The sequence below is a fragment of the Onychostoma macrolepis genome, chromosome 07 (assembly GCF_012432095.1).
Source record: "Onychostoma macrolepis isolate SWU-2019 chromosome 07, ASM1243209v1, whole genome shotgun sequence".
Lineage (NCBI taxonomy): Eukaryota > Metazoa > Chordata > Actinopteri > Cypriniformes > Cyprinidae > Onychostoma > Onychostoma macrolepis.
The window spans coordinates 43,090,126-43,117,997 of NC_081161.1; the positions used below are offsets into that span (position 1 = coordinate 43,090,126).

At 35.7% G+C, this 27,872-nt stretch overlaps 2 protein-coding genes across 3 annotated transcripts in view; both read right to left on the reverse strand.

The window, feature by feature from the left end:
- Window positions 1-18,094, reverse strand: LOC131544796 (serine/threonine-protein kinase D3-like). 2 transcript variants are annotated; one of them, XM_058783263.1, is made up of 19 exons: window positions 17,958-18,094; window positions 16,540-16,709; window positions 16,064-16,224; window positions 10,016-10,154; window positions 9,619-9,750; window positions 8,646-8,800; window positions 7,079-7,277; window positions 6,180-6,257; window positions 4,819-4,924; window positions 4,595-4,718; window positions 3,781-3,858; window positions 3,445-3,658; window positions 3,019-3,047; window positions 2,739-2,918; window positions 2,478-2,639; window positions 1,296-1,394; window positions 606-873; window positions 430-515; window positions 1-307 (listed from the first exon to the last, which is right to left on the reverse strand). In XM_058783263.1, exons 2-19 carry the CDS (start codon window positions 16,595-16,597, stop codon window positions 146-148), a joined length of 2,430 nt encoding a protein of 809 aa, XP_058639246.1. In that variant the 5' UTR covers window positions 16,598-16,709; window positions 17,958-18,094; the 3' UTR covers window positions 1-145. The 2 variants fall into 2 exon arrangements, with proteins under 2 accessions (XP_058639246.1, XP_058639247.1); XM_058783264.1 differs by having other exon boundaries at window positions 16,540-16,706; window positions 17,958-18,082.
- The window catches only part of klc2 (kinesin light chain 2), a 16,044-nt gene continuing 6,098 nt past the window's right edge, over window positions 17,927-27,872 (reverse strand). Inside the window, exons 4-14 of the mRNA XM_058783271.1 lie at window positions 27,383-27,599; window positions 26,479-26,668; window positions 25,397-25,570; window positions 23,749-23,848; window positions 23,286-23,335; window positions 22,462-22,529; window positions 22,259-22,367; window positions 21,863-22,012; window positions 20,954-21,078; window positions 20,793-20,850; window positions 17,927-20,193 (exon numbers count right to left, since the gene is read on the reverse strand). Of these exons, the coding sequence (XP_058639254.1) occupies window positions 20,110-20,193; window positions 20,793-20,850; window positions 20,954-21,078; window positions 21,863-22,012; window positions 22,259-22,367; window positions 22,462-22,529; window positions 23,286-23,335; window positions 23,749-23,848; window positions 25,397-25,570; window positions 26,479-26,668; window positions 27,383-27,599 (1,325 nt within the window). The 3' untranslated portion in view covers window positions 17,927-20,109. The remainder of the gene's footprint in view (window positions 20,194-20,792; window positions 20,851-20,953; window positions 21,079-21,862; window positions 22,013-22,258; window positions 22,368-22,461; window positions 22,530-23,285; window positions 23,336-23,748; window positions 23,849-25,396; window positions 25,571-26,478; window positions 26,669-27,382; window positions 27,600-27,872) is intronic.

A 27,872-nucleotide genomic window follows, 5' to 3' on the forward strand; every position in this document is an offset into this window, starting at 1 on the left:
TTGCTTATTTTATTGAAAAACATGTGAAATATTAAAGCACACCAAAATAATTAGATATACAACACAGCAGATTCACAAAGTTTCTGATATAATACAATATTCACAGTTTTATTCACAAGTGGTTGATGGCTGTTGTTTCTGCTCTTCATTTGTGGCTGCTGCTGCTGCTGCTGCTAAATGTTGTGGGGAAACTGAGGTCTTTCTCCAGAGCGTAGGATCTCCAGCGCTCATCATCCGCCTCGTGCGTGAGATAACGATATCCTATCTGCTGCTCAAAATTACGCAGGTCACACCACATCTGGAAGTTCTGCAGCGGGAGAAACAGACCAGATATGCATAAATACATCCAGTCAGTGCCCTGAAATCTGCATTTGCATGCCAGTACAATTTGTTTTGGGTTGGGTTGATTTTTGGAATAAGTCACCAGACCTGAAACCAAGGATGACCCATCGCTTTGCCAACACTGAACCTGCGTCTCACCACCACCTGCAGCAGGTTATTGATCAGATTCACCGCTGAGAGAGAGATAGAGAGAAATGAGTTAACAGAAAGAATATACACACACACACACACACACACACATTTATATATACATGGTCTCTTACCCTCCAGTGAAACGAGGGACCACGGCTGGCGTGGATACATGAACGAAGCGTTGGTGATCTGCTGATTAATGTCCTCGTCCTCGTTGAAAGGGAATGTTCCACTCAGACTGACGTATAAAATCACACCCACGGCCCACATGTCCAGAGAGCGATTGTAACCCTTACTACAGATGACCTCAGGTGCCAGATACGCAGGCGTCCCGACGAGAGTGCGCCGGAACGACTTCTGTCCGATGATACGCGCGAAACCAAAGTCACACAGTTTGACCTGAAACAGAGACATTGCATTCAATGCATACATTTTTCATGCATTCAGTTTTTGCATTCCCTGGAAATCAAAACCATGATTCTAAATATCTAAATAAATAGCAATATCTAAATATCTCCATTGGACACATGCAATTCCAGACTTGACTTGTTAGTGACTTGTTAGTGTTAGTTCACCCAAAAATTAAAATTCTGTCATTAATTACTCGCCCTCATGTCGTTCCAAACCAGTAAGACCTTCGTTCATCTTCGGAACACAAATGAAAATATTTTTGATGAAATCCGAGAGCTCTCTGACCCTCGATAGAGAGCAACACAACTGCAAGGCCCAGAAACGTAGCAAGGACATTGGGTGAACTATCCCTTTAAGTGACAAAAACATTGGAAATCATGAGTAAAGAGCCATATATGAGAGTTTCAGACCTGAGGAAATGGTTCAGGTGAAGCCAGCAGCACATTTTCTGGTTTCAGGTCGCAGTGTGCAACGTCCCTCATGTGCAGGTACCTCAGAGCCTCCAAAACCTTTAACACCAACCACAGATCCACAGGTCAGCAAAGACCACAGCAAGACTGAAACTTCTTTAGTCTCCACTGATTTAAACACTCTTAAAAATAAAGATTCCAAAAGTGGGGTTTCGCAGCAAAGCCATAGAATAACTGTTTCTGGTTCCCCAAAGAACCTTTAGTGGCCAGTTCCTAGAACTGAAGAACAGTTCTCGGTGCGAAGAACATTTTAATCATCTAAAGAACCTTTTTCACCATAAAGAACCTTTTGTGAAATGGAAAGTTTCCACACTTTTAAAAAATAAAGGTTTTTATGAGCATCTATATGGTTCCATGAAAAGCCTTTAATCTCCATGGAATCTTTCCATTCCACAAAAGGTTCTTTATAGTGGAAAATATTATAAATATTATAGTGGATTATTGAAATGTTCTTCACTCACAAAAAAACAAAAAAAAACAATGGTTCGTTTAAGAATAGGTAACAGGTTTGAGGAACCAAACATGGTTCTTCTATGGCGCTGCTACAAAACTCCCTTTGAAAGCTTTATTTTTAAGAGCTCTTCATGGAACCATAGATTACTTTATTTTTTTAAGAGCGTATGAAGAAGACCTATATGAAATAGATTAATATGCAATTCGTGCACAGTTGTTTTCAAAATTGCTAATAATCAGAAATGTTTTTAGAGCAGCAAATCAGCATATTAGACTGATTTCTGAAGGATCATGTGACACTGAAGACTGGAGCAATGATGCTGAAAATTCAGCTTTGATCACAGGAATAAATTACATTTTATTATATATTCACACAGAAAACATTTTTTTTATTATTATTATTATAATAGTTGACAGTTTTTACTGTATTTTTAATTTTAGCATAACATGAGCATAACAGACTTGTAAGTTATTAAAAAGTAAAATGTAAAACAACCATGAGATAATGTTCTGTTTGAGGTGGTCTGAAAAAAAGCCTTCTGGCAACGTTCTCTGAACATTAGCTATGGGTATTAAATAAGTACAACCTAAAAGACAGCTTGGAGAGCTTTATGAGTAGGTTCCTCCCAAAAATTGTTCTGTGTTTTAAGACCAAACAAGCTTCTTCACCTGTGTGACCAGAAAGCGGGTGGTGCGTTCAGTCAGACGTCCGTTCTCGTGAGATAAAATCATCTCTAACATGTCGCTGTGGAGCTTCTCCATCACAACGAAAGTATATTCCATTGTCTTAAACATCCCTTCTAAATTAATGATTCCTGGATGAGACAGTCTCTGAAACACACACACACACACACACACACATATGGACGATATAACAACAACAAAAACAACGTTTTGAAATGTGGGGAATATGGCATCTTGAACTCATACCTGCAATATCGAGACCTCATTTTTGGTCTGTTCCTCCTGTTTATTGGGAAATCTTGTTTTATCGATGACTTTAACTGCGACCGGACGGCCCGTGTGTCTGTGAGTGCCTCCGTAAACCACCCCGAACTGACCCGAACCCAAAACCTCATCAGAGAAGATCTGATAGAGCTCACTGATGTCCTGTGACACACACAGACACATTCAGACGTTTGATTCCCTCTTTGAAACACAGTGGTTATTTTAGAAATATTTTTATGATCAAAAATTGAGTCTCACTCACCTGGGTCTCGTCACCGTTCTTTCCATCACCTGGCAAGAGAGGAGGTGTCATTTTATTTGGCATTATAGACAAGATGAGGATCAAAGAAGATATGGATGAGTTTGTTTCTTCATCAGATTTGGAGAAAAGTGTAGCATTTTACATCACTTGCTCAGCAATGTATCCTCTGCAGTGAATGGATTATTTGTGGATGATTTTTATCAGCTGTTTGGACTCTCATTGTGATGGCACCCATTCACTGCAGAGGATCCATTGCTGAGCAAATGATGCAATGCTACACTTCTCCAAATTTGATGAAGAAATAAACTCATCTACATCTTGCATGACCCGAGGGTGAGTGCATCTTCATTTTTGGTTGAACTTAGAGTATATTTATATTGTGTGGAATCTGAGGCTCATGAATAATTCACGTCATGTTGCTCTAACCGGTGTTGTCTGTCGTGTGGCATGCGGTGCCCTGAACCGGTCTGAGGGCCTGACTGAGGGCCGACTCCCATGACGGGCCGTCCTGATCCGCAAACAAACAGTACACCAGAGATCCCGTCACCAGCTCGAACGAGTGTGCGCTGTTGCCTGCCAGCACTGGAATAGTGAGCTGAGCCGGACCTCGAACCTGCAGCACCTCCGAGAGAGAAATCTCCTGAAATGAAGCACAAGCAACTATGTTAATAACTTCATGAAAGCCCTAAGATGAACTATGTGTCCAATGCTGTATTTCGTAAGTGTCAAAGGTGACGTGATGCATTATAAAGACTTACAAACCTTATAGTACTTAATGCTGATTTCATTCGGGTACAGGGTGATACTTTTCCCATCTAATACCCAGTAGTGACGTTTTCTCTGCAAAAAAAAAAAACACATAATATAAATAATACAAAAACATATAAAAGATTATATATATATATATATCCTGTATGTATATATATATATATATATATATATACATACACACATATACATATATTTGCTTATTTTAATGTTACAAAACATTTTTATTTCAAAAGATGATTTACTCCTGAACTTTCAATTCAAAGAATCCTGAAAAAATTAAACTGAAAAATTTGAAGAATCATGTGACACTGAAGACTGCAATATTGATGTTGAAAATTCAGCTTTGATCACACAAAATAAATTACATTTTACAATATATTCAAACAGTTCATTTAAATTATAATAATATATCAGCATATTTTACTGTACTTTACTGTAAATGAATGAAGCCTTGGTGAGTAGGGTTATTAGAGTTAACCAAAACAAAAACAAACAAAAAATTGTACTAAAACATATATATAGACATATTAAAATAATAATAATAATAATAAATAAAGATGACAAAAGACTTAAACATAAATGAAAATAAAAAACAGTAAAATAAATAAATAAAAACGAATCAAAATTGTTAATAAAAACTATTATATAGTATCTTATTGACACTAAAACATTACAAACCTTTTTTTACCAACCCCCAAACATTTGAACTGTACTCTATATAAATAAAAATGATAAAATGTATATAATATGTAAATAAAAATATATAATAATTATAAGAGTATATATAATAATAAGAGTGTCTCACCAGCGTGTCAGTGTTGGTATGATGGATTAACCAGCCTTTCTTCAGCACTCCACTGCTTCTTCTCTTGCTGTGTTTGACTGATTGCACCACTCGCATCAGAGGAATATTACTGCTGAAACACGGCCTGACGCACACACACACACACACACACACACAGAGGTGAACACCTGAGCTCAGTCTGCAGCGCTGCATTGATCAGGATCAGGTGTGATGTGGATCCTTACGCGACGGGGGGCTGCAGCGGCGTTATATCTATGGCCGGCGGGTCTTTATATCGCAGCTCTTCATAAAGATCGTTTAACGTGACCACTTTCATGTTGTCATCAAACTCTGAAAATACAGTACACTCGCTTTATGACAACAACACACAACTGTGTCTTTAAAATAATAACATTATATAATGTAAAATTATATCATACAATGTTTTATATAGCACTTGCATATCATTTCTCTTTTGTGGGTTATGATTGCTTCTATTGTCCTCATGTGTGTCGCTTTGGATAAAAGCGTCTGCTAAATGACTAAATGTAAATGTTTTACAGTAACTATCATGTAGAAGTACATAACATGACTCTGGATGTTTAACATACTAAAAATATATTTTTAATATATTTACATTTTTAATATATATTTATGCATTTCAAACTATTCTGAACTTCTATATTCTGCTCACCAAGCCTGGATTTATTTGATCAGAATTGTGATTAATTTTGAAATATTATTAGTTTAAAATAGCTGTTTTCTATGTGAATATATTGTAAAATGTAATTTATTTCTGTGATCAAAGCTGGATTTTCAGCATCATTACTCCAGTCTTCAGTGTCACATGATCTTCAGAAATCAGTCTAATATGCTGATTTGCTGCTCAAGAAACATTTATTATTATTGTCAATGTTCAAAACAGTTGTGCTGCCTTATATTTTTGTGGAAAACCATGAAACAATTTATTTTTCAGGATTCTTTGATAAATAAAACATTCCAAATGTTTTACTATCACTTTTGATTAATTTAATCCATCCTTGATGAATAAAAGTATTAAATTTGAAATGATCTTTAATACATTAACTTTTGAATAATTGTGGAAGTCAACTTAATTTGCCAGAATTCTATAATTTACACAAAATTTACGTCAATACTGATTTCCAGTATTTTATCAGTATTGCGAAAATTTCGTATATATAATATAAACATTTAATTTATATAATATAAATATTAAATGATAAACAAACAAATAAACAAGCAGGCAAAAAAAAAAAAATTCTGTATATATAAAAATAGTAATGAAAATAAATTTTAAAGAAATAAAATATAAATATTACATAAACAAAGAAATAAATAAGCAATTAAAAAAACATGTTTAATGCCTTTAATTTATGCTGATTTACATTAAAATATGTCTCTATAGTGGCGGACATAAACTAAAACAAAAACATTTTATTTAAATTTCAAATAATACTTTCACAATGCAAAATGTCTTAAAAGTAGGCTGAAATATCTTTATGGAAAGTTTGATTTTCCTATTTTGATTTGGGGTGAAATGTGACCTATAAACATTTTTATCCCATGCTTAAATAATTAAACTGACCTTCTCCATTTGCTTTCTCACCATTACACTCAGGAGGAATGAGAGTCATACACCTGCGATGACAATTGTACTTACAGTCTGGAGAGAAACACAGAGAAAGCAAGGAGTTATTGCTCTTTCACAGCTCAGCAGACTTAAAGGAGAAGTAAGCGCTTTCTGAAAAATGCTGTTGAAAGTGCACCAAAACACACTTCCAGCCAATCACCAGTAAGGGGCGTGTCCACTTGTGAAGGGGGAGGGGCCTGTTGCATAGCATGTTCATGAGTTTGGGGGCGGAGCTCTCAAGATATAGGCGTGTTTGTTTTGGTAATTTCAAATATCAACAGTGTTTCTCAGAAGTCGAGTACTGCACCTTTAAAGGGATAGTTCACCCAAAAATGAAAATTTTCTCATTAATTACTCGCCCTCATGTCGTTACAAACTCATAAGACCTTCGTTCATCTTCGGAACACAAATTAAGATATTTCTGATGCATTCCGAGAGCTTTCTGACCCTCGATAGACAGCAATGCAACTGAAATGTTCCCAGACCCAGAAACCTAGCAAGGACACTAGTAAAATAGTCCATGTGACATCAGGGGTTCAACCTTAATTTTAAAAAGCTAAGAGAATACTTTTTGTGTGCAAAGAAAAGTTTTTGGGTCTGGGAACATGTCAGCTCTCTGGCTATGAGAGCTCTCAGATTTCATCATAAATATCTTAATTTGTGTTCCGAAGATGAACGAAGGTCTTATGGGATCGGAACGACATGAGGGTGAGTAATTAATGACAGAATTTTCATTTTGGGGTGAACTATCCCTATAATGTAGTTCTCAGTGTCAACTTGGACACTGAAAATGTTTTGAAAGAGACATAGAGACAAAGAGACATGTGGTTGTTGTTTACACGCCGCTCTCTCACCGGAGCACTGCATGCCCTGCCTGAAGAGGCCCTTGAGCAGCCGGAAGCAGTGCATGCAGACGGTGGGTTTGGTGTAAGTGTGAATGTGGAAGGTGTGAGGGACTCGTGGTCGGGTCTCCTTCCCCTCCGACAGCCCCACAGACACCGGCACATCGGCCCAGGATGGCGGGCGCGAGCGCGACGGCTTCGACATGCTGATCTGAGGGAGAAAACAAACCGTTTCAGAGCCTTTCAAACACCTCGCAGAAACGTGAGCGCCGGCTGGGACAAAGTCCCTTTAAAGCAAGTCATGTCTCTCTTTGAATGGGGAAACATCAAATTCTCCAAAACTGTAACTAAGCTTACGATTAAATTTCATATGAAATCACCAATGAAATCTGACAACAACTGTATGATAAGTGTTGTTTATTTTGCTCAAATAGCATTAAAAAAACATATTTTTCATGCTAGACCCGCCAGTTCGCAGTCTGAGAACCCTGATGCTGCGTCCCAGTTCGCATACTATCCGTCCTAAATAGTATTTGAAAATAGAATTAGTATGTCCCAAATCATAGTATGTTAAAAAGAGTATGCCAAAGATTCCCGGATGGTCTACAACTTGAAATTGGACAAGGATTCGATTAGAACTACAAACACACATAAAAGTGTTTAAAAACTACAAACATGGCGGATACACTGAAAAAAATGATTCATTGAATTTACTCAATTTTTTTAAGGTAAGTGGTTGCATTCAATTTTTTCATTTAGCTACATTTAAATAAACAAACTTAGTTGACTAACTTTCAACATATTTTTTTTAAATTAAATGTAGCTAAAATAAATTGTTTGCGACCACTTACCTTAAAAAAAAAATTTCAGTGTATGCGAGACCGACAGACAGGCAGAGAAAGCGGTTTGGGTGATAAATAATCAATGTCTAACCTAATTAAAAATATTTATTTAATGTTATGCGCATTATATTTAATCTGCAGCAACACTGTGAACTTTTATAATGATACGTTTGGTCATTAACTTTTAAATACATCATTATACAAACATTTGAAGAGAGTTCTCGGCATGATAGACCCAAGACAGGCAGATCAACGTGCCTCTTCATTTCTCTCCAATACGGTAGGAAATTAAACAAAATGTGGATTTTGTTAACTGTGACAAGATGATTGACGATGCAGTTTAAATGGTGACAAAATGCACGTAACTAAGCAACAGAGCGTCCGTCCATTAAAGACACAGTTATGACAAAGTAGTAGGTATGTCCCAAAGCGTGCCTACTATTCTGCTACATACTCAAAATTATGTACTTTTTCTTCACAAAAAGAGTACATACTTTTAGGACATAGTATAAGTAGGCGAATTGGGATGCAGCATGACTGTTTCTATAGCAACCGGGACTTCTAACAGCAGCTGCAGTGCCACACTGATTTTACTGATTAGGGATTGGCTCTTTTTGCTCAGAAGGTGGGGCTTCGTTCGATAGAGCGGCCATATTGAGTGTTGCATTTTTTCCCCATTCAAAACTATATGAGCGACACATCTTGGGTATTCTATAGTCTTTGGTTAGGATGGTCACCTCCTCCAGACTCCCGCCCGTGTTACTGGAGAGCGTCGGGGTCCGGGGCCGACCGGGAGGAAACAGCGACAGACTCGGGCCGCAGCGGCGATACACGCGAGAGCAGTCGTTGGGCAACTTAAACGCACAGCGCTTGTGGAAATCCAGACCGCAGCCTGCAGAGAGAAAGACAAAGAAAAACTCTCAAACACTTCACTTTTCAGATTTATAAAAACTTTTAAGATGTTAAACAACATAATGAAACACAAACAAAATGTCATAGAAACTTAGCAATAATAAAATACATTTTCAATAGGTAAATATTTATAAATAATATAATTATAAATAATATATAAATATTAGAATAAATACAAATATTAAATAAACAAATAAATAAGCAATTAGGCAATACAATTAAATGCAAATATTCAGTATAAGACTTGATAAGTAAATATATTATGTAATAAACAAATAAGAAATTAAGCAATAAATAAAATATTAATGTACATTAACAACATATTGCAGAAACTAATGTCATAGAAACTAAGCAAAAAATCTAATAACTTAAAATGCATATTTAGAAATAATATAATTTATATTATAAATATTAAATAATAAATATACTGTGACTAAAATTAAGCAAAATATTTAAATAGCATTTTGATAGATATTCTAAATAATATACTTTATATTAATAAACAATAAATACAAAAATAAATATTATATAATAAACAAATAGATAAACTCTTCATAACACAATAAATATGATGTTCTAAACAACAATGTAACGAAAGTAAAATCAAGCATCATGTCATAGAAACTAAGCTGAATAAATAAATAGGCCTAATACATTTATAAAAAAATATATATAATTTATATTATGAATATTAAATAAGAAACATGAATTTATAAATATAAATAACAAGTGATAAACAAATAAAGGCAATTTACCAACATTTTGTATAAGACTTGTAAGTATTTTGCGCAGTCGTACCTTCACATTTTAGACCCTGTCGGACGAGTCCCCATAACATCTCACCGCAGTAGTGACAAAACGTAGGTGTGCGATACGAATGGACGACCAGAGAATGTGGGCGGTACTTCGTCTCGGTCACTGAAGCCGTTCCTAGAGTGATTAACGTGATTGACAGCCGTCAACATCACCTGCAGTGATAATAGTGATTCTAACAGTGACTGGATGGAGTGAGTGTGAGTGTGTGTGTGTGTGTGTGTGTGTGTGTGTGTGTGTGTGTGAGTGAGTGAGTGAGTGAGTGTGTGTGTGTGTGTGTGTGTGTGTGTGTGTGTGTGTGTGTGTGTGTGTGTGTGTGTGTGAGTGAGTGAGTGAGTGAGTGAGTGTGTGTGTGTGTGTGTGTGTGTGTGTGTTAACTGACCAGCGAGCACCACCTCCACCAGATCTCCGTTGCATATGTCATGCTTTTCAGTGAGTCTCTGTAAGATCTGCTCTGTGTTCGGCTCATGTCTGAATAACAGCAGCTTCTCGCCAAGACCAACAACACTGCACTCAGGAGACTTAAACACACACACACACAGAGTAATTATTATAAAAATGACAGAAAAGCACAACAAAATGTAAACATTATTTCAAATATCATAATGCAAGAAAAGTAATATCAAACGTTGTCATAGAAAGTAAGCAAAAAATTATATTATAAACATTAAATAATAAATATAAATATTATAATATATTTATAAACAATATAATTTATATTATAAATATTAAACAAAATAAATAAAAATAAAAAATAACAATAAAAATACTGTTAAATATCATAATGCAACAAAAGTAATACCGATCTTCATAAAAATACTGTGTTAAGCATCATAATGAAACTAAATTAATACCAAACATCAGGTCACTGAAATTTGACAACTTAAATACATTATAAATAAATAAATAGCACAATAAAATACTGTTAAAATTCATAATGCAACAAAAGTAATATAAAACATCAAGTCATAGAAACTAGGCAATAAACAAAATAAATCAATACAACGTCTAATAAGTTAGACTTCTATCTTGACTTCTAGCTTGTCTTGAATAAACAAGGACACTTCAACAAACTCATTTATTTTAATTTAAATTAAAACATTTTTAATGCATTTATGAACCTTCAAATCAAGTTGGTTTTAAGAGGTTGTATATTTGTTTAAAAAAAAAAATGCAAAAATTTGGCGCTTAAGAATACAGTGAACTCCTGCACCGTCTCGCATTAAGACAAAATCAAACACTGAAAAACTACTCAAACACACACAGTGTGAGCAGACCATTGATTACAGAAATCTACAGTGCATTTCTTAAGATCACCTAATAGACACATGCTGGGAACAAACAGTACTTTAAGAATCATGTAAGTTCAGTCTGGGTCAGAAGCCGCAGCTCTAATCATGATCAGCATCTTTAGATGAGGCTGAAAGTGGGTCAGATCATGATGGCACTGCAGCAGCTGAACCGCTGGGTAATGCTTAATGTCAATCGCTTTTCAAATGCAACGGATGTGAGTCAAACTGAGACTCTCCGTAATAACTCACACCTGATACTCAAGGTCTCTTAACTCGGAATATAAACAATGTGAATTGTGAATTGAACTGACCATCAATATTCTTAGCAATAAATATTGAGACTACAAAATCACAGAGTGCTTAAATAGTGTGAATATAAATTGTAGGGATCTATGAAATCCGTTTTATTTCATATTTTGCATTTTAATTTTAATGGTTACATTTAATTGTATTCATCAAAAGACCTGTCTAATTAATTGATATAATAAAACTTACAATATTAAACAGCAATTTATACAAAAATAAAAATTTGAAGGCCCTATGAAATGTGTTTTGATTAAAGTGTACTGACATACTTTTTTTGATCCATCTAAAATTCGGCAAATTCCGTGACATTCCGCTTTATACAGTAAATTCCGTTTTTATGACTAGATTCCGCAATTCCGTCCGAGTTTTCCACATCGGAAATCATTGGGCCCTAAAATTGTTTACATAGGCCTACCTAAATAAATGAACACTGGGTGCAAACAGGGATCGTTTTGACAATGTTCTCGTCTTCATGCAAAACTTTTCAAAGATGCAAAGGAATCATTTTTGCTTAAATTAATTCATTTGTCATTTGCACTATTATTTATTATTGACTGATGTGAATTTGAGCACTATAGGGGCAATCTTTCAACGATAGCACTAACTGCATGTGGGATTACAGTATTTTTTTTTAAATAACCCTCTTTTTAGTTTTAATATCTACTTAAGCTGTACTTTAAATACCACAACATTTCACCATCACAGTAATTACTTCATCAGCTCAATACCATATTCACAGCTTCATGGTTCTTTGTAAATTAGGCCTTCCTCCTCCACATCAGCTTCAAACACATTCAACTTCCTGTTTGAGACTAAACACTCAGAACCTCAGCAAATATGCTCCCTCTCAACTTAACTGCATGACAAACAGACAAAAAATGTGAAACTAAAAGCAGATCTTAGAGGAAAACTCGTTTCTAAATGATACATTAACAATAAGGGTTGAGGGTGTTAAACCCACTTGACGAACACAAACATATGATTGAGCTGCATTTCCGTTCCACCGGTCGCTCGCGGGCATGTCAGGGTGTCGCTTTGTTGTGGTGCTGCGCAGGTGTGAAGTGTTTTCCTCATTTTCAGATCACTGGAGTTTCTGGAAACACTCAGGATGAAACCTCTCAAGATAAAGTAGCCTATGGGATACGCTTCACATCGTGTGCTACTGTATTCACCTGCAGAAGGGTCGTTCACAAGCTGCACATGTGCAAGATGCTTCATCTCTGACATTTACGAGTTTCGTTTCCTCAAATGGATCGTAGGTAGATATCACCTCATCCGGCGATCTTTTCATTTTCTGTTTTATATGGGGTATCTAGTTATTTCGATGTGAGAAACCGCTGGATACGATTCGGTGTGTGAGTGAACTGTCCGAATGAATCTAATTGAATCACGAACACCTTTTTTCAAAACCGTTTGACCGATTAATCGCGATTCATGAATCTCGACTGGCCCGATTCTTAACAGCTGATTGAAAACACAAGACATCGGTGATATATCGTCAGGTAAAATCATTCTCAGGTCATTATACGGTATTATATGTATAGTATTAGTTTTCACGTCACACCTTTACAGAATTGCCCACCTGGAGGGCAAAACAAAGCTTTCCTCCGCTTTGTTTCTGTCTTCCCTTAATTGTGTCATTATGTTCAGGTGTGTCCAGTCATTATCCTCATTTATGTTCCCCGTATAAGTTGAATTCAGTTCAGTGCTTCTTTGTCCGGTCTCGTCTACGTTAGCCTACCTGTTATGGATTACCCTTATGTGGATTATTAAAGACTATTTATCGTTACTCTCTTCGTATTCATGCATTTCTTCTGCACCACACCGTGACAGAACTATGAATTCTGCCTTATTTTGCAATGCGCCAGACTTCCGATACATTAACCACTATAGGAACATAACTATAGAAGATTCGATGTGAGAAACTTCTGGAAGCGATTTAGTGCGTGAGTGATTATGATGTTAAATTAAAATAACATGTTATCAAATACAAGTTTGCGATATCAAGCATCATAACTCACTGTTTTTGTACATTAACTGGAAGTGAATGACACCGAAAGTCGCACACATTCAAGTTAATAAGGTGGATGCTGAAGCACACACAGCAGTGTTTTATTGAAGCTCATGCCCTAGAAAAAAAGGGTGTAGCTTCACAGTTAGCAACTATTCTACATCCTATTTTCAGACCAAAACATTTTATAGATATAGATATAGCCTAGATATAAACCTTTTTTCAAAAAAAATTTGCATGAAACATAAAAAATAATTGGGGACCAACTGCAGTGCCATGAGTCCCCTAAACATCATTTGCCAAAATGTGCAGTTTACAACCAGAGCACACCGCACAAAACTGCATCCCACAATGCAATGCACTTGCCTTGACCTTACATTTGCAATGAACTGCTAGTGATAAATAAACCACGTTTTATTAATTTCCCCCTGATTATTTTCTAAGATACTTTAATAAAAACAAAAACAGAAGGAAGTGCAACATTTTTTAAAACATATTCAAAATAACCATTTTCATATAACCACATTTCTGAGAAAAATTAAATTAAACATGCAATGTAATGAGGTCATGTAAAATATGGCTTGTACTAGTAACATTTATCATTGCATTCGACTTATAGAAAATAGTTGGAACTGTAACGGATGCAGTAAGCATATGTGTGAAAGTGCATGTCTCTAATGTACTGTATATGAATGACGTTAGGTGAGATCGGTGAACATTCATGTGTGTGTACATGGGAGTGTGTACAATGAAGGTCAGTGTGTGCGTGATTTGTGAAAAGTCAGGACATAGATGTGTATAATGACAAAGGTATGACAGGTATTACAAGGTGAAGGTGACTTTTCAGGACATTGACTCATGTCCCCACTTTTCAAAACGCTTATAAATTATACAAAGTGAGGTTTTTTTGGGGAAAGTTGAAATGCACAGTCTCCTGTAAGGGGTAGGTTTAGGTGTAGGGTTGGTGTAGGGCAATAGCACATACAGTAAGTACAGTATAAAAACCATTACGCCTATGGAATGTCCCCACTTTTCACAAAAACGAACGTGTGTGTGTGTGTGTTTGTGTGAGATAATCCTGTCCCACTGCAGTAGAAATGGCACCATAAGAAGGTCAAGCAGAGAAAAAGGTGTGTTTGAGTGTGTGTGTGTGTGTGTGTGTGTTAGGGGAAGAGTCTGTGGTTGGAAAATTACATGCACATGCTGTGAACCACAGCGGACAAACAGAGAGGCGGCCGGAGGGGGAGAGATTCTGAAGGAGGGCGGTGAGTGTGTTTGTGAGTGTGTGAATGTCTGAGTAGCACCTAATTCAGTAGCATCTTCACACACACTCTCTTTAACTTCCCTTTCTTTCACAAACACACAGAGGTGAGAATTCTTCAAATTATTTTTAAAAACGGCTTAGAAAAAAACTGTTGTGCATAGCAACAGCCTAGCAACAACATAAAACCCTGATAAAAATGAACATATAACAGTCAATATTCACGGACTTGACAATCTGTTGAAGGTAAACTCTGACTGCATGTTCCTTTTTTAGGCACCTGTTGTGAACTAATCATTGTTCAAGCCGCTAACGAAGAAATTAACAATGTTTTTTCATGCACTAAAGGCAGGAGATGCAGTACGTTTGATGAAACTGTGGGTCCTGCTAACGTTCCTCTTTAAAACTGAAAGGCTGAAGGCAATGAAAAGAGAGAGAGAGAGAGAGAGAGAGAGAATAGTCCAGTCGGCTGTGTGTCACAGTGGTTTGTATGGATCGTCTTTGCGCACTTGACCTTTGACTGTGAAAAGCAGCCTTCACAGCCTTCATTGTCAGTAATGCTGTTATTAGAGTGGGTGTTTGACTGATACTGGAACACGTACAGGAATAGTTGACCAAATGTGTAAATTCTGTCATCATTTATTCAAACTGTTACTAAATTTAAATTGTAAACGATATAAAACGTAGCTCTTAGATCTCAGTTACATTCACACGCATTCAATCAAGGTGTATCAGAACTTGTTGCACCAGATTTGGTGCGTCAGTTTGACGTCTCTTGACGCACCATATTTAAACATGTATGATTGTTCTTTTCAACGTTCAAAGCTATTGTATTGTCTTTTGTTATAATCAGTGCTGGGTAGTAACTGATTACATTACAGATTACAAATTTACTTGTAATTAGAGAATATTACATTTTAAAATTCTCATAATCAGATTACAGTTACTTTTTTTTATAGATTACATGATTACATACTATTCAAACCTGCAAGACTTTTGGCATGTAATGTCATTGCCGTTTTAATGTTGTTCAGGTAACGCAGGGACCCCCAAACGATTTTGTCAGCTAAACCGCTTTGATATCAAATGAAACATCTCTGAAGAAGTTAATATTTCAATAACATAACAACACATTCGCATGTTGACAGTTCTCTGATGTTATATTGACATGCAGGTAAACAAATAAAATATTTCAATTTTCAGTGTTCAACTTTTAAAGTTATTTTTGTTTGACAGTTTTATGATTTAATTATTAACTCACAAACACACCCACCAAAAATAATCTAAAAGTAATCTAAAAAAATAGTCAGAAAACATGAGTAGCCTAACAGATTTCGATACTAACTACAGTTTTCATTATGTAATCTGTAATCAGTATTGGATTACATTTGCAAGTAATCTACCCAACATTGATTATAATGCACAAACCCCTTTTATAGTGCATTTTTAGCTTGACTGCCCCATTCACTTGTAGCAAGGAAGATTTATTGTAAACCATTTCTTTAATGTTTCAACATCACATTCCCAATAAGAACTACACCTCAGAAAGTTCTGCAGTACCTTTCTCTCAATGATTTCGGCTGCGAGATGCTTCGCCTGTTGGAAGCTGAGATGTCCCTCAGGGATCCGTACGTCCTCTTTGAGGAGCCCGATCTGAAAGTGGACACGTATGGGCCCCTGTGTGGAGGACTCGGGCCCCATGGACAGCAGAGAGAAAGCACCTGAGGGAAAGGGAAGAGTTAACTCAGATCAAACGGCGCTCCTTTTGATGTTTACAGGTTCACCACAGCTTACCTGCACCCATCTCGGTGTTTCCTGAAGCGTTTTATAGTGATACTGCAATCATTTTTCCACTAATTGTTTATTGTTATGTACATATCAGCATCAGAAAGTCTTTAAAAGCCTTTGGTGTTTGAAGGAAAGGCCCCCAAAGGCTCCTTCAAGTGCAAGGCAACAACTGAAACTAGCATTAACCTGCCTAAGATTAACATTAAGATTACAACTTAATATAGTCAAGCTCCAAAAGAGGAACTTACCAAAGACATGGCTGCTGATGTCAACGCTTTTTGGGCGGTGGTTTGCGTTGGCTGCCATTTTCTTCACTTCGGTGAGTTGGAACTAGCACATTTCGCAGCCCTGTTTCAGACGCTTCTGCCGCTGCTCTGGTTTCCTTGTGTGAAAGCTTCAGCAGACAAACGACAGGCTGCTGAGACAGGAAGTTGACACTCAAACTTCAGTGTTTCTGTGTGTGACACGAGTGGGTCTGACGAGCTGCCCACCAAACACATCAGATGAACGTTCATATGATGAACTTTAAAACTGTAGGAAACTCGAGGCAAATATGGCAGCACTGGGGTCAATACAATATACTGGATAGATAGATAGATAGATAGATAGATAGATAGATAGATAGATAGATAGATAGATAGATAGATAGATAGATAGATAGATAGATAGATAGATAGATAGATAGATAGATAGATATGATACGATATATATTATACAATATACTGGATAGATAGATAGATAGATAGATAGATAGATAGATAGATAGATAGATAGATAGATAGATAGATAGATAGATAGATAGATAGATAGCCTGACAGATAGGCAGAACGATAGATCGATAGATAGATAGATAGATAGATAGATAGATGGATAGATGGATAGATGGATAGATGGATAGATGGATAGATAGATAGATAGATAGATAGATAGATAGATAGAACAACAACAGAACAGATAGAAAGAATGACAGAGAACGATAGAATGATGCAGATAGATAGATAGATACTAATAGATAGCCTGACAGATAGGCAGAGCGATAGATATGATATGATACGATATATATTATACAATATACTGGATAGATAGATAGATAGATAGATAGATAGATAGATAGATAGATAGATAGATAGATAGATAGATATGATACGATATATATTATACAATATACTGGATAGATAGATAGATAGATAGATAGATAGATAGATAGATAGATAGATAGATAGATAGATAGATAGATATGATACGATATATATTATACAATATACTGGATAGATAGATAGATAGATAGATAGATAGATAGATAGATAGATAGATAGATAGATAGATAGATAGATAGAACAATGGAACAATAGATAGACAGAAAGAATGACAGAGAACGATAGAATGATGCAGATAGATAGATACTAATAGATGATAGCCTGACAGATAGGCAGAACGATAGATAGATAGATAGATAGATAGATAGATAGATAGATAGAACAACAACATAACAGATAGAAAGAATGACAGAGAACGATAGAATGATGCAGATAGATAGATAGATACTAATAGATAACCTGACAGGCAGAACAATAGATAGATAGACATGTCTGGCTGTCAAGCTTACATAATATATTAATGACATACAAAAATTAATTTGGTTTGAAAAGCAGAGTTTATTCCGAACCTTTTAATAAAACATACAGGAGGTTGGCCCCGTTCACAAGTGAAATGCATCTCTGAGGAAGGACTACATTCTGCAGAGCTGCTAGACGCGTCCCTTCACAGCTGATCCGGGGACGACGGGCTGCTTCTAACGACGCTACGCTTTCCGAGCAGGACAGGGGGCGCTGTTCTGAGATCAGTGCAGCACAATCGAACCGCTGAGACGCACGTTAATAACGGTCATGTGGCGAGAGGAAGGCATCACAAATCATCAGAAAACATGACAAACAAGACAGCCAAAGGTGGGTCACATTCATAAGTGGTGTAAACACGGCATTATTACAAACTACACACCTGTCTGTGCTAGCATGAGGAGGATACACAAGTGTGTGTGTGTTTGTGGTCGTGAGTGAGTGAGTCAAAAATCCAGTATTTTACAATCAATAGTGACATTCGTATCTATCGCTCAGATTCCTTGTTCCAACTTCGCAAAACTTTGTTTTCTCTCATCACTCGAGCACTTTCTAGGACCCCTATTTTTATTCAGCTTAACAAACCTAATCATTAGCACGAACGCATTGGTAACTTTTTGCAATACATTCTGTTTGAGAAAATCTCACAAACCATGTCAAGAACAAGCTTGTGTCATATTTCACCGCATAAGTTAACAATTACAAAATTGGAGAATTATATAGAATATTAAGGAAAATCGAGCATAATAAAGACCAATAAGACGTTTAGCATTGTGACATTAACGACAAATAAGCACAAACCCCTAAATTCTCAATAATGTAATACTGTAACATACAAAATTACTGCACAATGTCAAATAAATTACATTTCAATACTAATAGTATTTGTTGTATTACTCATTTTTGGGTTTTTAGTGTAACGTTATAGAGTGGCATACACAGTAAATATTTTTTTGTTTTTGTAATTAGAAATTATGAAGGTAATGTGACACTACAAACAACAACAACAAAAATTCTTTATGGAAAATGTGATTGCATATGATTTGAGGTGAAATATGACTCATTTATTCATGAGATTTGCCCATTTGTATGGCTGGTTCCCAAAGCTATTGTCATCTGCACATTCAGAGATCACTCGCCTCCGATGAACAAGAAAAATCATTCAAATAAACCCAAAATCAAACACACACATCCTTAATGCAAAAAAAAAGGGGTAACGGAGTCACATAAAGGTGCAAACAATTACATACATGTACAAGACATTTGTTCCCGTTAGAATATGCAATTCATAAACATGAAAAGATAAAACAAAAACAAGAGGATTTGTCCATTTTAGCCACATCTTTGTATTCTAGTGGCTGGAAAATCATATAAAATGAAAAACACGTCACATTTTAAACTGATGGAAAATTCCAGTTATATAGGTTTGGCCTTTTCCACAGACTCATCAGATTTTTTGACAGACTTGCAATCAGATAAAAATGACTAAGCGTTTGAATTATGAATCTAGATTCGCTAATAAATAAGAGTCCTAGCTCGAATCTCATCTTTAAATCGTAAAGCAGAAATCCTTCATTGTACCGTTCAACATGATTTCCAGTCGCTCCAGGACAGACATCCAGCTACAGTGTAAACGAAATACTTGTGCGCTAAATTTTGCGAAACGAAAAGACCTTAAATAATTTAAATCATTATATACATCAAACTCAGAAGGCAAAAGTGAGGTCGTACCAGTCAGTGCTCTCGAATTTCAACGCCTCTAACTCCTATATTTTTCGTAAGTGCATTCGCAGTAGTTTTTCGCACCATTTCAACTTGGTGAGGTCGTTTTGTGGAAGTTGTTAGCATTCACAGCGTCTGTGCATCTACTATATATGAACTTCATGTTTTCTAAATGGCAAACATATGCTTTGTTAACTTGATCGTTGTATGCTAAACTACGCGTTTTTGACGCCATGCTAAGATGTCATTTCACCACTGGATGTCTGTGGTCTAGTAGGTGATAGCGTGCTACATTGCGTTTGAATGGCGAAGCAGAGAGACGAAGCCCAGATTTTTGCAAGCGATGTGAAACTAAAAGACATGTTTTTGCTTTTTCTTAGGAAAACGTTTGGAATAAGGATAATTTAATGATATTTTCGATTCAAGTAGATAGCAAACAGCCTCTCCGTTTGGTTCCTTTTCCACGTCCAGACATTGTTTCTAACTGATCAGAGAGCTGCGTCTGGTCAGGTCCACATTACTAGCGCTCAGTCCTCTGGATTCTGACAGACCGCTGTTAGATTCCTGAAGACACACAAACAAATGAAATTTTTATCATGCGACATAATACTGTGGAAATACACAATTTTAAACGCCACATGGAGAATGAGTTAAAATTTACTGCAAACAAGATTTAAAAAGCATAACATGAAAATCTTAAATCTTACTGTGAAAAATTCATTTGTGCATGTCATTCTAAATCTCATTGTTTAAATTCATTAGATCAAAAATACAGTAAAAATTTTGAAATATTACTACAATTCAAAATAACTTTTCTATGTGAATATATGAAGAGTTTATTTGCAAAAACATAACTCCGTTTTTTTTTAAATGTTCAAAAATCATGATTTTATTGTGTTTAATTGTGTTAGTTGGCTGTATTTTTTAGTTATTTTTAGATTAATTGGCATGCACAATGAAAAAACATGATTTTTGAGAATTGTTAAAAATGGAGTTATCTGTTTTTGCAAATGAACTCTTCATATTTTAAAACGTAATTTATTCCTGTGATTAAAGCTGAATTGTCAGCATCATTGCTGCAGTCTTCAGTGTCACATGATCCTTCAGAAATCATTCTGATATGCTGATTTGCTGCTCGAGAAACAGTATATTATTATACACACCTGTGAGGTTTCTTCTGCGCTCTTGTTGAGGAAATTTAAGGAGCTCGCCCTCTTCATCCTTTTGAACCAAACAAAATCAGCAGTTACAGCATCATGTCTCACTGGTAGTTAGTTTGTTCTTTAGAGAAGGCTGAGGGTGAAGTGTTGTGCTGGAGTCTCACCCGGGGTTGCGTGGCTCCTGTGGGCCGCTGCCCTGCAGCTTCTTCACCAGCATCTCACTGCTGCGCCGCAGCGCTTCACGAATCTTCCCGAACGAGCCGCTCCTGCGCAGGGCGCCGTTACCATCCTGTGCCCAGAATATATGATCCACTTCAAGATGTATATTTAAACAAAAAATGTTTTTGAAGTCTCTTCTCTTCACCAGGGATGCATTAATTTGATAAAAAAATACAGCAAAAATAGGAAAATTGTGAAATATTATTACAATTTAAAATAACTGTTAAAATAACTGTTTATATTTTAAAATGCAATTTATTCCTGTGATCAAAGCTGAATTTTCAGCATCATTACCTTCAGAAATCATTCTAATATGATGATTTGCTGCTCAAGAAACATTTCTGATTGTTATCAATGTTGAAAACAGTAAAAATAAATAAATAAATAAATAATTTAATTCAGCAACGATACATTAAATTGGTCTAAAGTGACAGTAAGGACATTTATAATGTTACAAAATATTTCCATTTCAAATAAATGCTTTTCAACTTTATTCATCAAAGAATACTGAAAAAATGGTTTCCACAAAAATATGAAGCAGTGCAACAGTTTTCAACATTGATAATAAATGTTTCTCGAGCAGCAAATCAGAATGATTTCTGAAGGATCATGTGACACTGAAGACTGCAGCAATGATGCTGAAAATTCAGCTTTGATCAAAGAAATAAATTACATTTTACTATTTATTCACAAAGAAAACAGTTCATTGTAATAATATTTCACAATATTAGTGTTTTTAAAGTAATTTTAATTGGTGAACAGAAGAGAATTATTTCAAAAACAAAAAGTCTGGAATAATTAAAACATATATAAAAAAAAAAAAAAAAATCAATGGCTCTGCGGGCTCCACTGACCCCGCTCCACTCGGCTTCGTCTCCATCACAGTCTCCTCGGGGGCCTCCGGGGCCGTTTACCCCATCCCGACTCTGACGTCTGTCTCCTCCAGCACAACCTCCATCCTTCAGCAGCTCCACCACCTTACTCTGATTAATGGCATCGATGCCCTGACAGACACAAAGAGACGATTTCAAGATCTTTCACATTGTCATGGTGTTATTTCTAGAGTTGTCAGTCAATTCAAATAATGAATGAAAGGTAAAATAAGTAGAATAGAGAAGTCAGTGGCAGAGTCAGTGAGGTTTTCTTAACAGGGTTCTCTTCCTGTATGAGTCATCTGTACAGGAAGTCAACTCAAGTTTTGTAGGTCGAGCATCAGGTGGGAAATCAGCATGCGCCGATGCATGTCGTACCTGTTTGCGGTTTTTCGTGGCACACTCCTCCAGCGTCTCGGCGGCCTCCAGTTTGCCCTGCCGGCGGTACAGCGCACCCAGACTCTTCAGTGTGGTGTTAACAGTGGGGCTGCGAGAGAGAAACATCCAGAAAATCACTCCACATCACTGAGTCCTTCACACTTTGATACCCATAATCCTCTGAGGCACACCTACACACTCACCTGTCCACTTTGCAGGCTTTGTACCAGCTGCCGTACTCACCATACGGACCAGAGTCCTTCCTCTTACCCTGGAAATGAGCATCAGACAAACTGAAATTCACACTGAAATCAATTCATACTATACACACAGATTAAAATAGGAAATGAGAGCATTACAAATATGAAACCTGGTAAAAAATAAATACATAAAAAAAATAATAATATAAGAGAATCAGGCTGAATTGTTGTATTGAAGAAAAAATTTTTTTTTTTTTTTTTAGTACTTGTTTATTGTTGTAAAACAGAAATGTCATATAGCTTAAATATAATTAATATAGATATTTTTTATTAACATATACATCATATTTAATATACAGAAAATACACATTATTGTTTAAAAGCTTGGGGTCGGTAAGATTTTTTAATGTGCTTGAAAATAGTCCCTTTTGCTCACTAAGGCTGCATTTATTTGGTCAAAAATACAGTAAAAACAGTAATATTTCAAGTTGTAATATTTCACAATAACTGTTTTCTATTTGAATGTTGTAAAATGTAATTTATTTCTGTTATCAAAGCAAAGAAATTTTATGCATCCTTGCTAAAAGAATGTCTTAAATTAAGTAAATAAATAATTTAAAAAAATAAAAATTATATATATATATATTTTTTTTATTTATTAAATTAAGAAATTCTTACTTTTAGCAAGGATGCATTAAATTGATCTTTGCTGTGTGCGCGCGTGTGTATATTTATTTACACAACTGTTTTTCACATTTAAATACATTCATACAAATATTTACATTTAAATAAATTTATGTAAATATATCATTTGAAGCCTATAATACCTTGCTTTCTTCTCTTTCCTCTGCATGCATCCAGATTGGTTTGTTATCATCTGAGGAGTAAAAAAATAATTCTCATTTAAAAAAAAAAAAGGGCTTTTTTCAATATTGATAGTTTTTTTTTTTTTCTAGCAACTTTCCCTGCATGGCATCAGATGCTGAGTCTATATTTAACTATAATTAGCTTGTAGAAGCTTTGAGGAAGAGCAGGTGGATGTTTGATCGTAATCCTGTAAGCATCTGATTGGCTTAAAAGGTCTGCGATGTCACAACAGATGGATTAGACAAAACCTCACCACGTCATCCTGACAAAAACTGATCATGAATTACAATTAAAAACGTGTCCATTCTTAGCAAAACACATGATTTACATTAAAAAAAGTTCATGTAAGTCACGTAAAATAAACAAGCATGTACGAATATATGATTTCCACGCATGTGTAGTTGTGCAATGATAAATACACACTGTTGACAGATCCGAACTCCTTCTCATGCGCACGGGTCAGGATCTCCTTGTAAAGCGTCTCTGCGTCTTTGAATTTGCCCTGTTTCAGGTAACACGTGGCCTGTGGAGGAAACACAATCACGATCAACGAGCTTCAGACAGAACAATGCTCTCGAGTTTTCAGATCCAAACGGTCATGTTTCGTATCAGAATTCACCCAGAGGGCTTGTTCTTTGTCACTGCGTCTGCAGTTTCTCCAGATCTTGATCTTTATTGACCTTGAGTATTTACTTTCACAGATAAACACAAGAGCATGAGACAAATTTGATTGAACAAACAGAAAGTTTAATTCTGTTTATTTGCTCTCAAAAAGCTCAGCGATTCTCTTCTTTACATCCTGTTTGCACTGTGTTCGTTTTGATTAAAGCATTTGTGAGAATGCAGAAATCACGTTGTAAATTTGGCAGGATAATTGTATTCATGTGCTCAAAAGACATGACTGTGATACAATACTCAGTGTGATTAGATCTAAAACAATGAATCAACACTTTTCATGAATAATGCCAGGTCCACATATAATACTTATTCCATATGCAAAGATGTTAGCCAATCACAGCAGTGGGTGTCTTCAGAGAGACATGCCCCTTTAAGCTATTGGGTTACAATAAGGGTGGAAAATGGCCACGCATATTATTCGTGAATTATAACAAAATAAATATTACAAATATATATTAAAAAACAATGGGTGAAAATATGACAATTTCAGATTAAAAAAAGTAAATAAAATATATAAAAATATACAGGTAGGAGGAAATTTAGAAAAATTATATATAAATAATGTAAAATGAGATAAATATTATTTATTATAATAAATAATATTACCATAAATAATAAGATATATTTTACATTTTAAAATAAGATATATTTATTGCACTTTTGTGTCATATTGCTTAATTATAGACAAATATAAATAATACTTACTAAATATAAAACCATTATTATATTATATTATATATAATGTTTTTACATTTATATAAACAAAGAAATAAAGTCTAAAATCAGGATAGAAAATGTCATTTGCCATTTCTAAATTATAACATTTTTGGATGAAGAAATCCTACTAACATAAGCGCACCCTAGGAAACTCTATAAAATAATAATAATAATAATAAATGTAATTCATCACCCCTTTAACCTTCATGTTGAGAGGATTTTTTTTGTTAATGTTATCGCATTGGAGTATAACCTACTGACTTCTTTCCACACTCTGTTACACTTGTGGTGTTCCTGGTCAAAAATGCCTGGCCTACAAAAAATTGTTTGCATATTGGGTTCAAATATTGGATTCAATCTTTTTTTGACTTGTTTTCTTTCAGTTAGCACAGGTTTTGTATTTCTGAATTTATGCACCTAATATTTTGAGTGAATACTGCCAAAATTATTCACAAATACTGTTTTTTTCACTCATAAACTGAGGTGTGTGAGCTATGTAGAAAACTAGATTGAATCCAAGATTTGGTGATAATATAGCATAAAAACAGATTTACAAGCAATTTTGAAAAGGCTGGTCATTTTTAACCAGAAACACCAAATTAGGTAAAGATTTTCAGCACAGAAAAGAGTTTAAAACACTGCTGTATCAGTTGTAGTTGAGTGGATCCGGCCTCACCAGGTTGTTTTTGGTCTTGGCCACATTGGGGTCGTCGGCGCCCAGTTTGTTCTCATAGATTTCGAGTGCCCTGCGGTAATAATACTCCACTTCCTCATACTTCCCCTGATTCTGACACAGCAGGGCCAGATTATTGAGCTGCTTCGCCACGTCAGGGTGGAATTTACCCAGAACCTGCAAACACACATGCACATATGTGACCCTGGACCTCAAAACCTCATAAGGGTCAATTTTTGTGAAATTGAGATTTATACATCATTTGGAAGCTGGATAAATAAGCCTTCCATTAGTTAGGATAGGACAATATTTAGCTGAGATACAACTATATGAAAATCTGGAATCTGAGGGTGCAAAAAAACGAACAAAATCAAAATATTGAGAAAAATAAAGTTATCCAGATAAAGTTCTTAGTAATGCATGTGTGACCCTGGAGCACAAAACCAGTCTTAAGTCGCTGGGGTATATTTATAGCAATAGCCAACAATACATTGTATGGGTCAAAATTATAGATTTTTCTTCTATGCCAAAAACCATTAGGATATTAAGTAAAGATCATGTTCCATGAAGATATTTTGTAAATTTCCTACCGTAAATATATCAAAACTTAATTTGGACAACTTTAAAGGCAATTTTCTCAATATTTAGATTTTTTTTGCACCCTCAGATTCCAGATTTTCCTATCCTAACAAACCATACATCAACGTAAAGCTTATTTATTCAGCTTTCAGATGATGTATAAATCTCAATTTTAAAAAATTGACCCTAATGACTGTTTTTGTGGTCCAGGGTCACATATTACTAATCAAAAATCAAGTTTTGATATATTTACGGTAGGAAATTTACAAAATATCTTCATGGAACATGATCTTTATTTAATATCCTTATGATTTTTGGCATAAAAGATAAATCGATAAGTTTGTCCCATACAGTGTATTGTTGGCTATTGCTACAAATATACCCGTGCTACTTATGACTGGTTTTGTGCTCCAGGGTCACATATATAATCATATAACAACACCGGTTACACTAGAGCAACAGTAGTTCAATGCAAATCATCTGTTTGACAGGTGCAGGTTCTCCACCTTCTCTCGGATCTCCAGCGCTCTCTTGCAGAGCGGCTCTGCCTCCTTGTGTTTCCCGCGTTTGCCGTACAACACGGCCAGGTTGTTGAGGGTCGCGGCCACGGCAGGGTGATCTTTCCCCAGAGTCTTCTCTCTGATGGCCAGAGCATCGTTCAGCAGGTGAGCCGCCTCCTTATACTTATTCTGATCCCTGGAACAAGACGCGGGAATCGGGTTGGTGTGGCCACACATGACATAGTTTCTTGTAATGCACCAAACTAGGGTGGGGCGATATGGGCAAAAACTCATATCTCGGTATTTTTTGGCCAATTTGCAATAAACGGTGTATATCTTGGTATTTTTGTTTTGGTATGTGGATTTTTTTTTTTTTTTAATCTGTATTTAATATATATAATTTTCATTCTGCCCAATGTTGTCCAACTAAACAATACATATTAAAGGCTATGAAAACTAATAAAGTGAATGTAACAATGTAAGCCTATATATTATGTGCAAAAAGGGTCAAAATCTAATTTCATTCTAACATTGTAACATTACAATCTAAAAAGAAAAATAATGCTTTTAAAGCAGAAGTTACATTCACCAAACTAAAAATGAAAACAAATAAGAACAAAAGCACAGACTTGTATAAGGCTATTTTGATTACCCATTACAGTTAGTGCTATCATAAAAATACACTTACTTGTAGGTTTAAAATTCTATGTATGTCCAACTACAAATATTTCAGCGAAATCTATATTTTAGTCAGAATTATTGCGCTCCTATTTCATTGTGCTCTGTCTGTTTGGCGTGCATGCTCTTTGCTTTCATGCTTTCATTTTTTGGCTAAATGAAATTTAGATTTTGGTAAAAAGTTTCAGTGCATGGCTAATATTTTCAAAAGCAGGCTGCACTGATCTCTGACCTGTAGACCAGGGCGAGGATGTTGAGCATGGTGGCCACGTCTGGATGGTCGTGTCCGGAGGTTTTCTCCAGGTCCTCCAGAGCCTGCTTGCAGAGCGGCACAGCCACCTCGTAGCGGCCCTGAGACGCATACTGGATCACCAGGTTATGAAGCGTTCGCAGACGGGCCGGGATCTCGTAGCCTCCCTGCTGCGCCGCCACTTCACCGCTGGGCTGAGCTGGAGAGACGAGATACAAATTAAGTAGCTTAACCTTATAAAATATCTGATACATGACTTCCTAAAGCCTCTAAATGATCAAAACTCCACTGAAAAACCTGTTAAACACTCTACTATATGCCTTCTGTTGTCTGATTGATAGTTTAGGAAGTAAAAGTACCAATGTCCACTTTCTGCTCATGGTTCTTTGACAGAACCTTTATTGATTTTTAAAGTAAACGTAAGAATAACTATTTTGTCATTTTTTTTGTTTATACTATTTCAAGATGAACA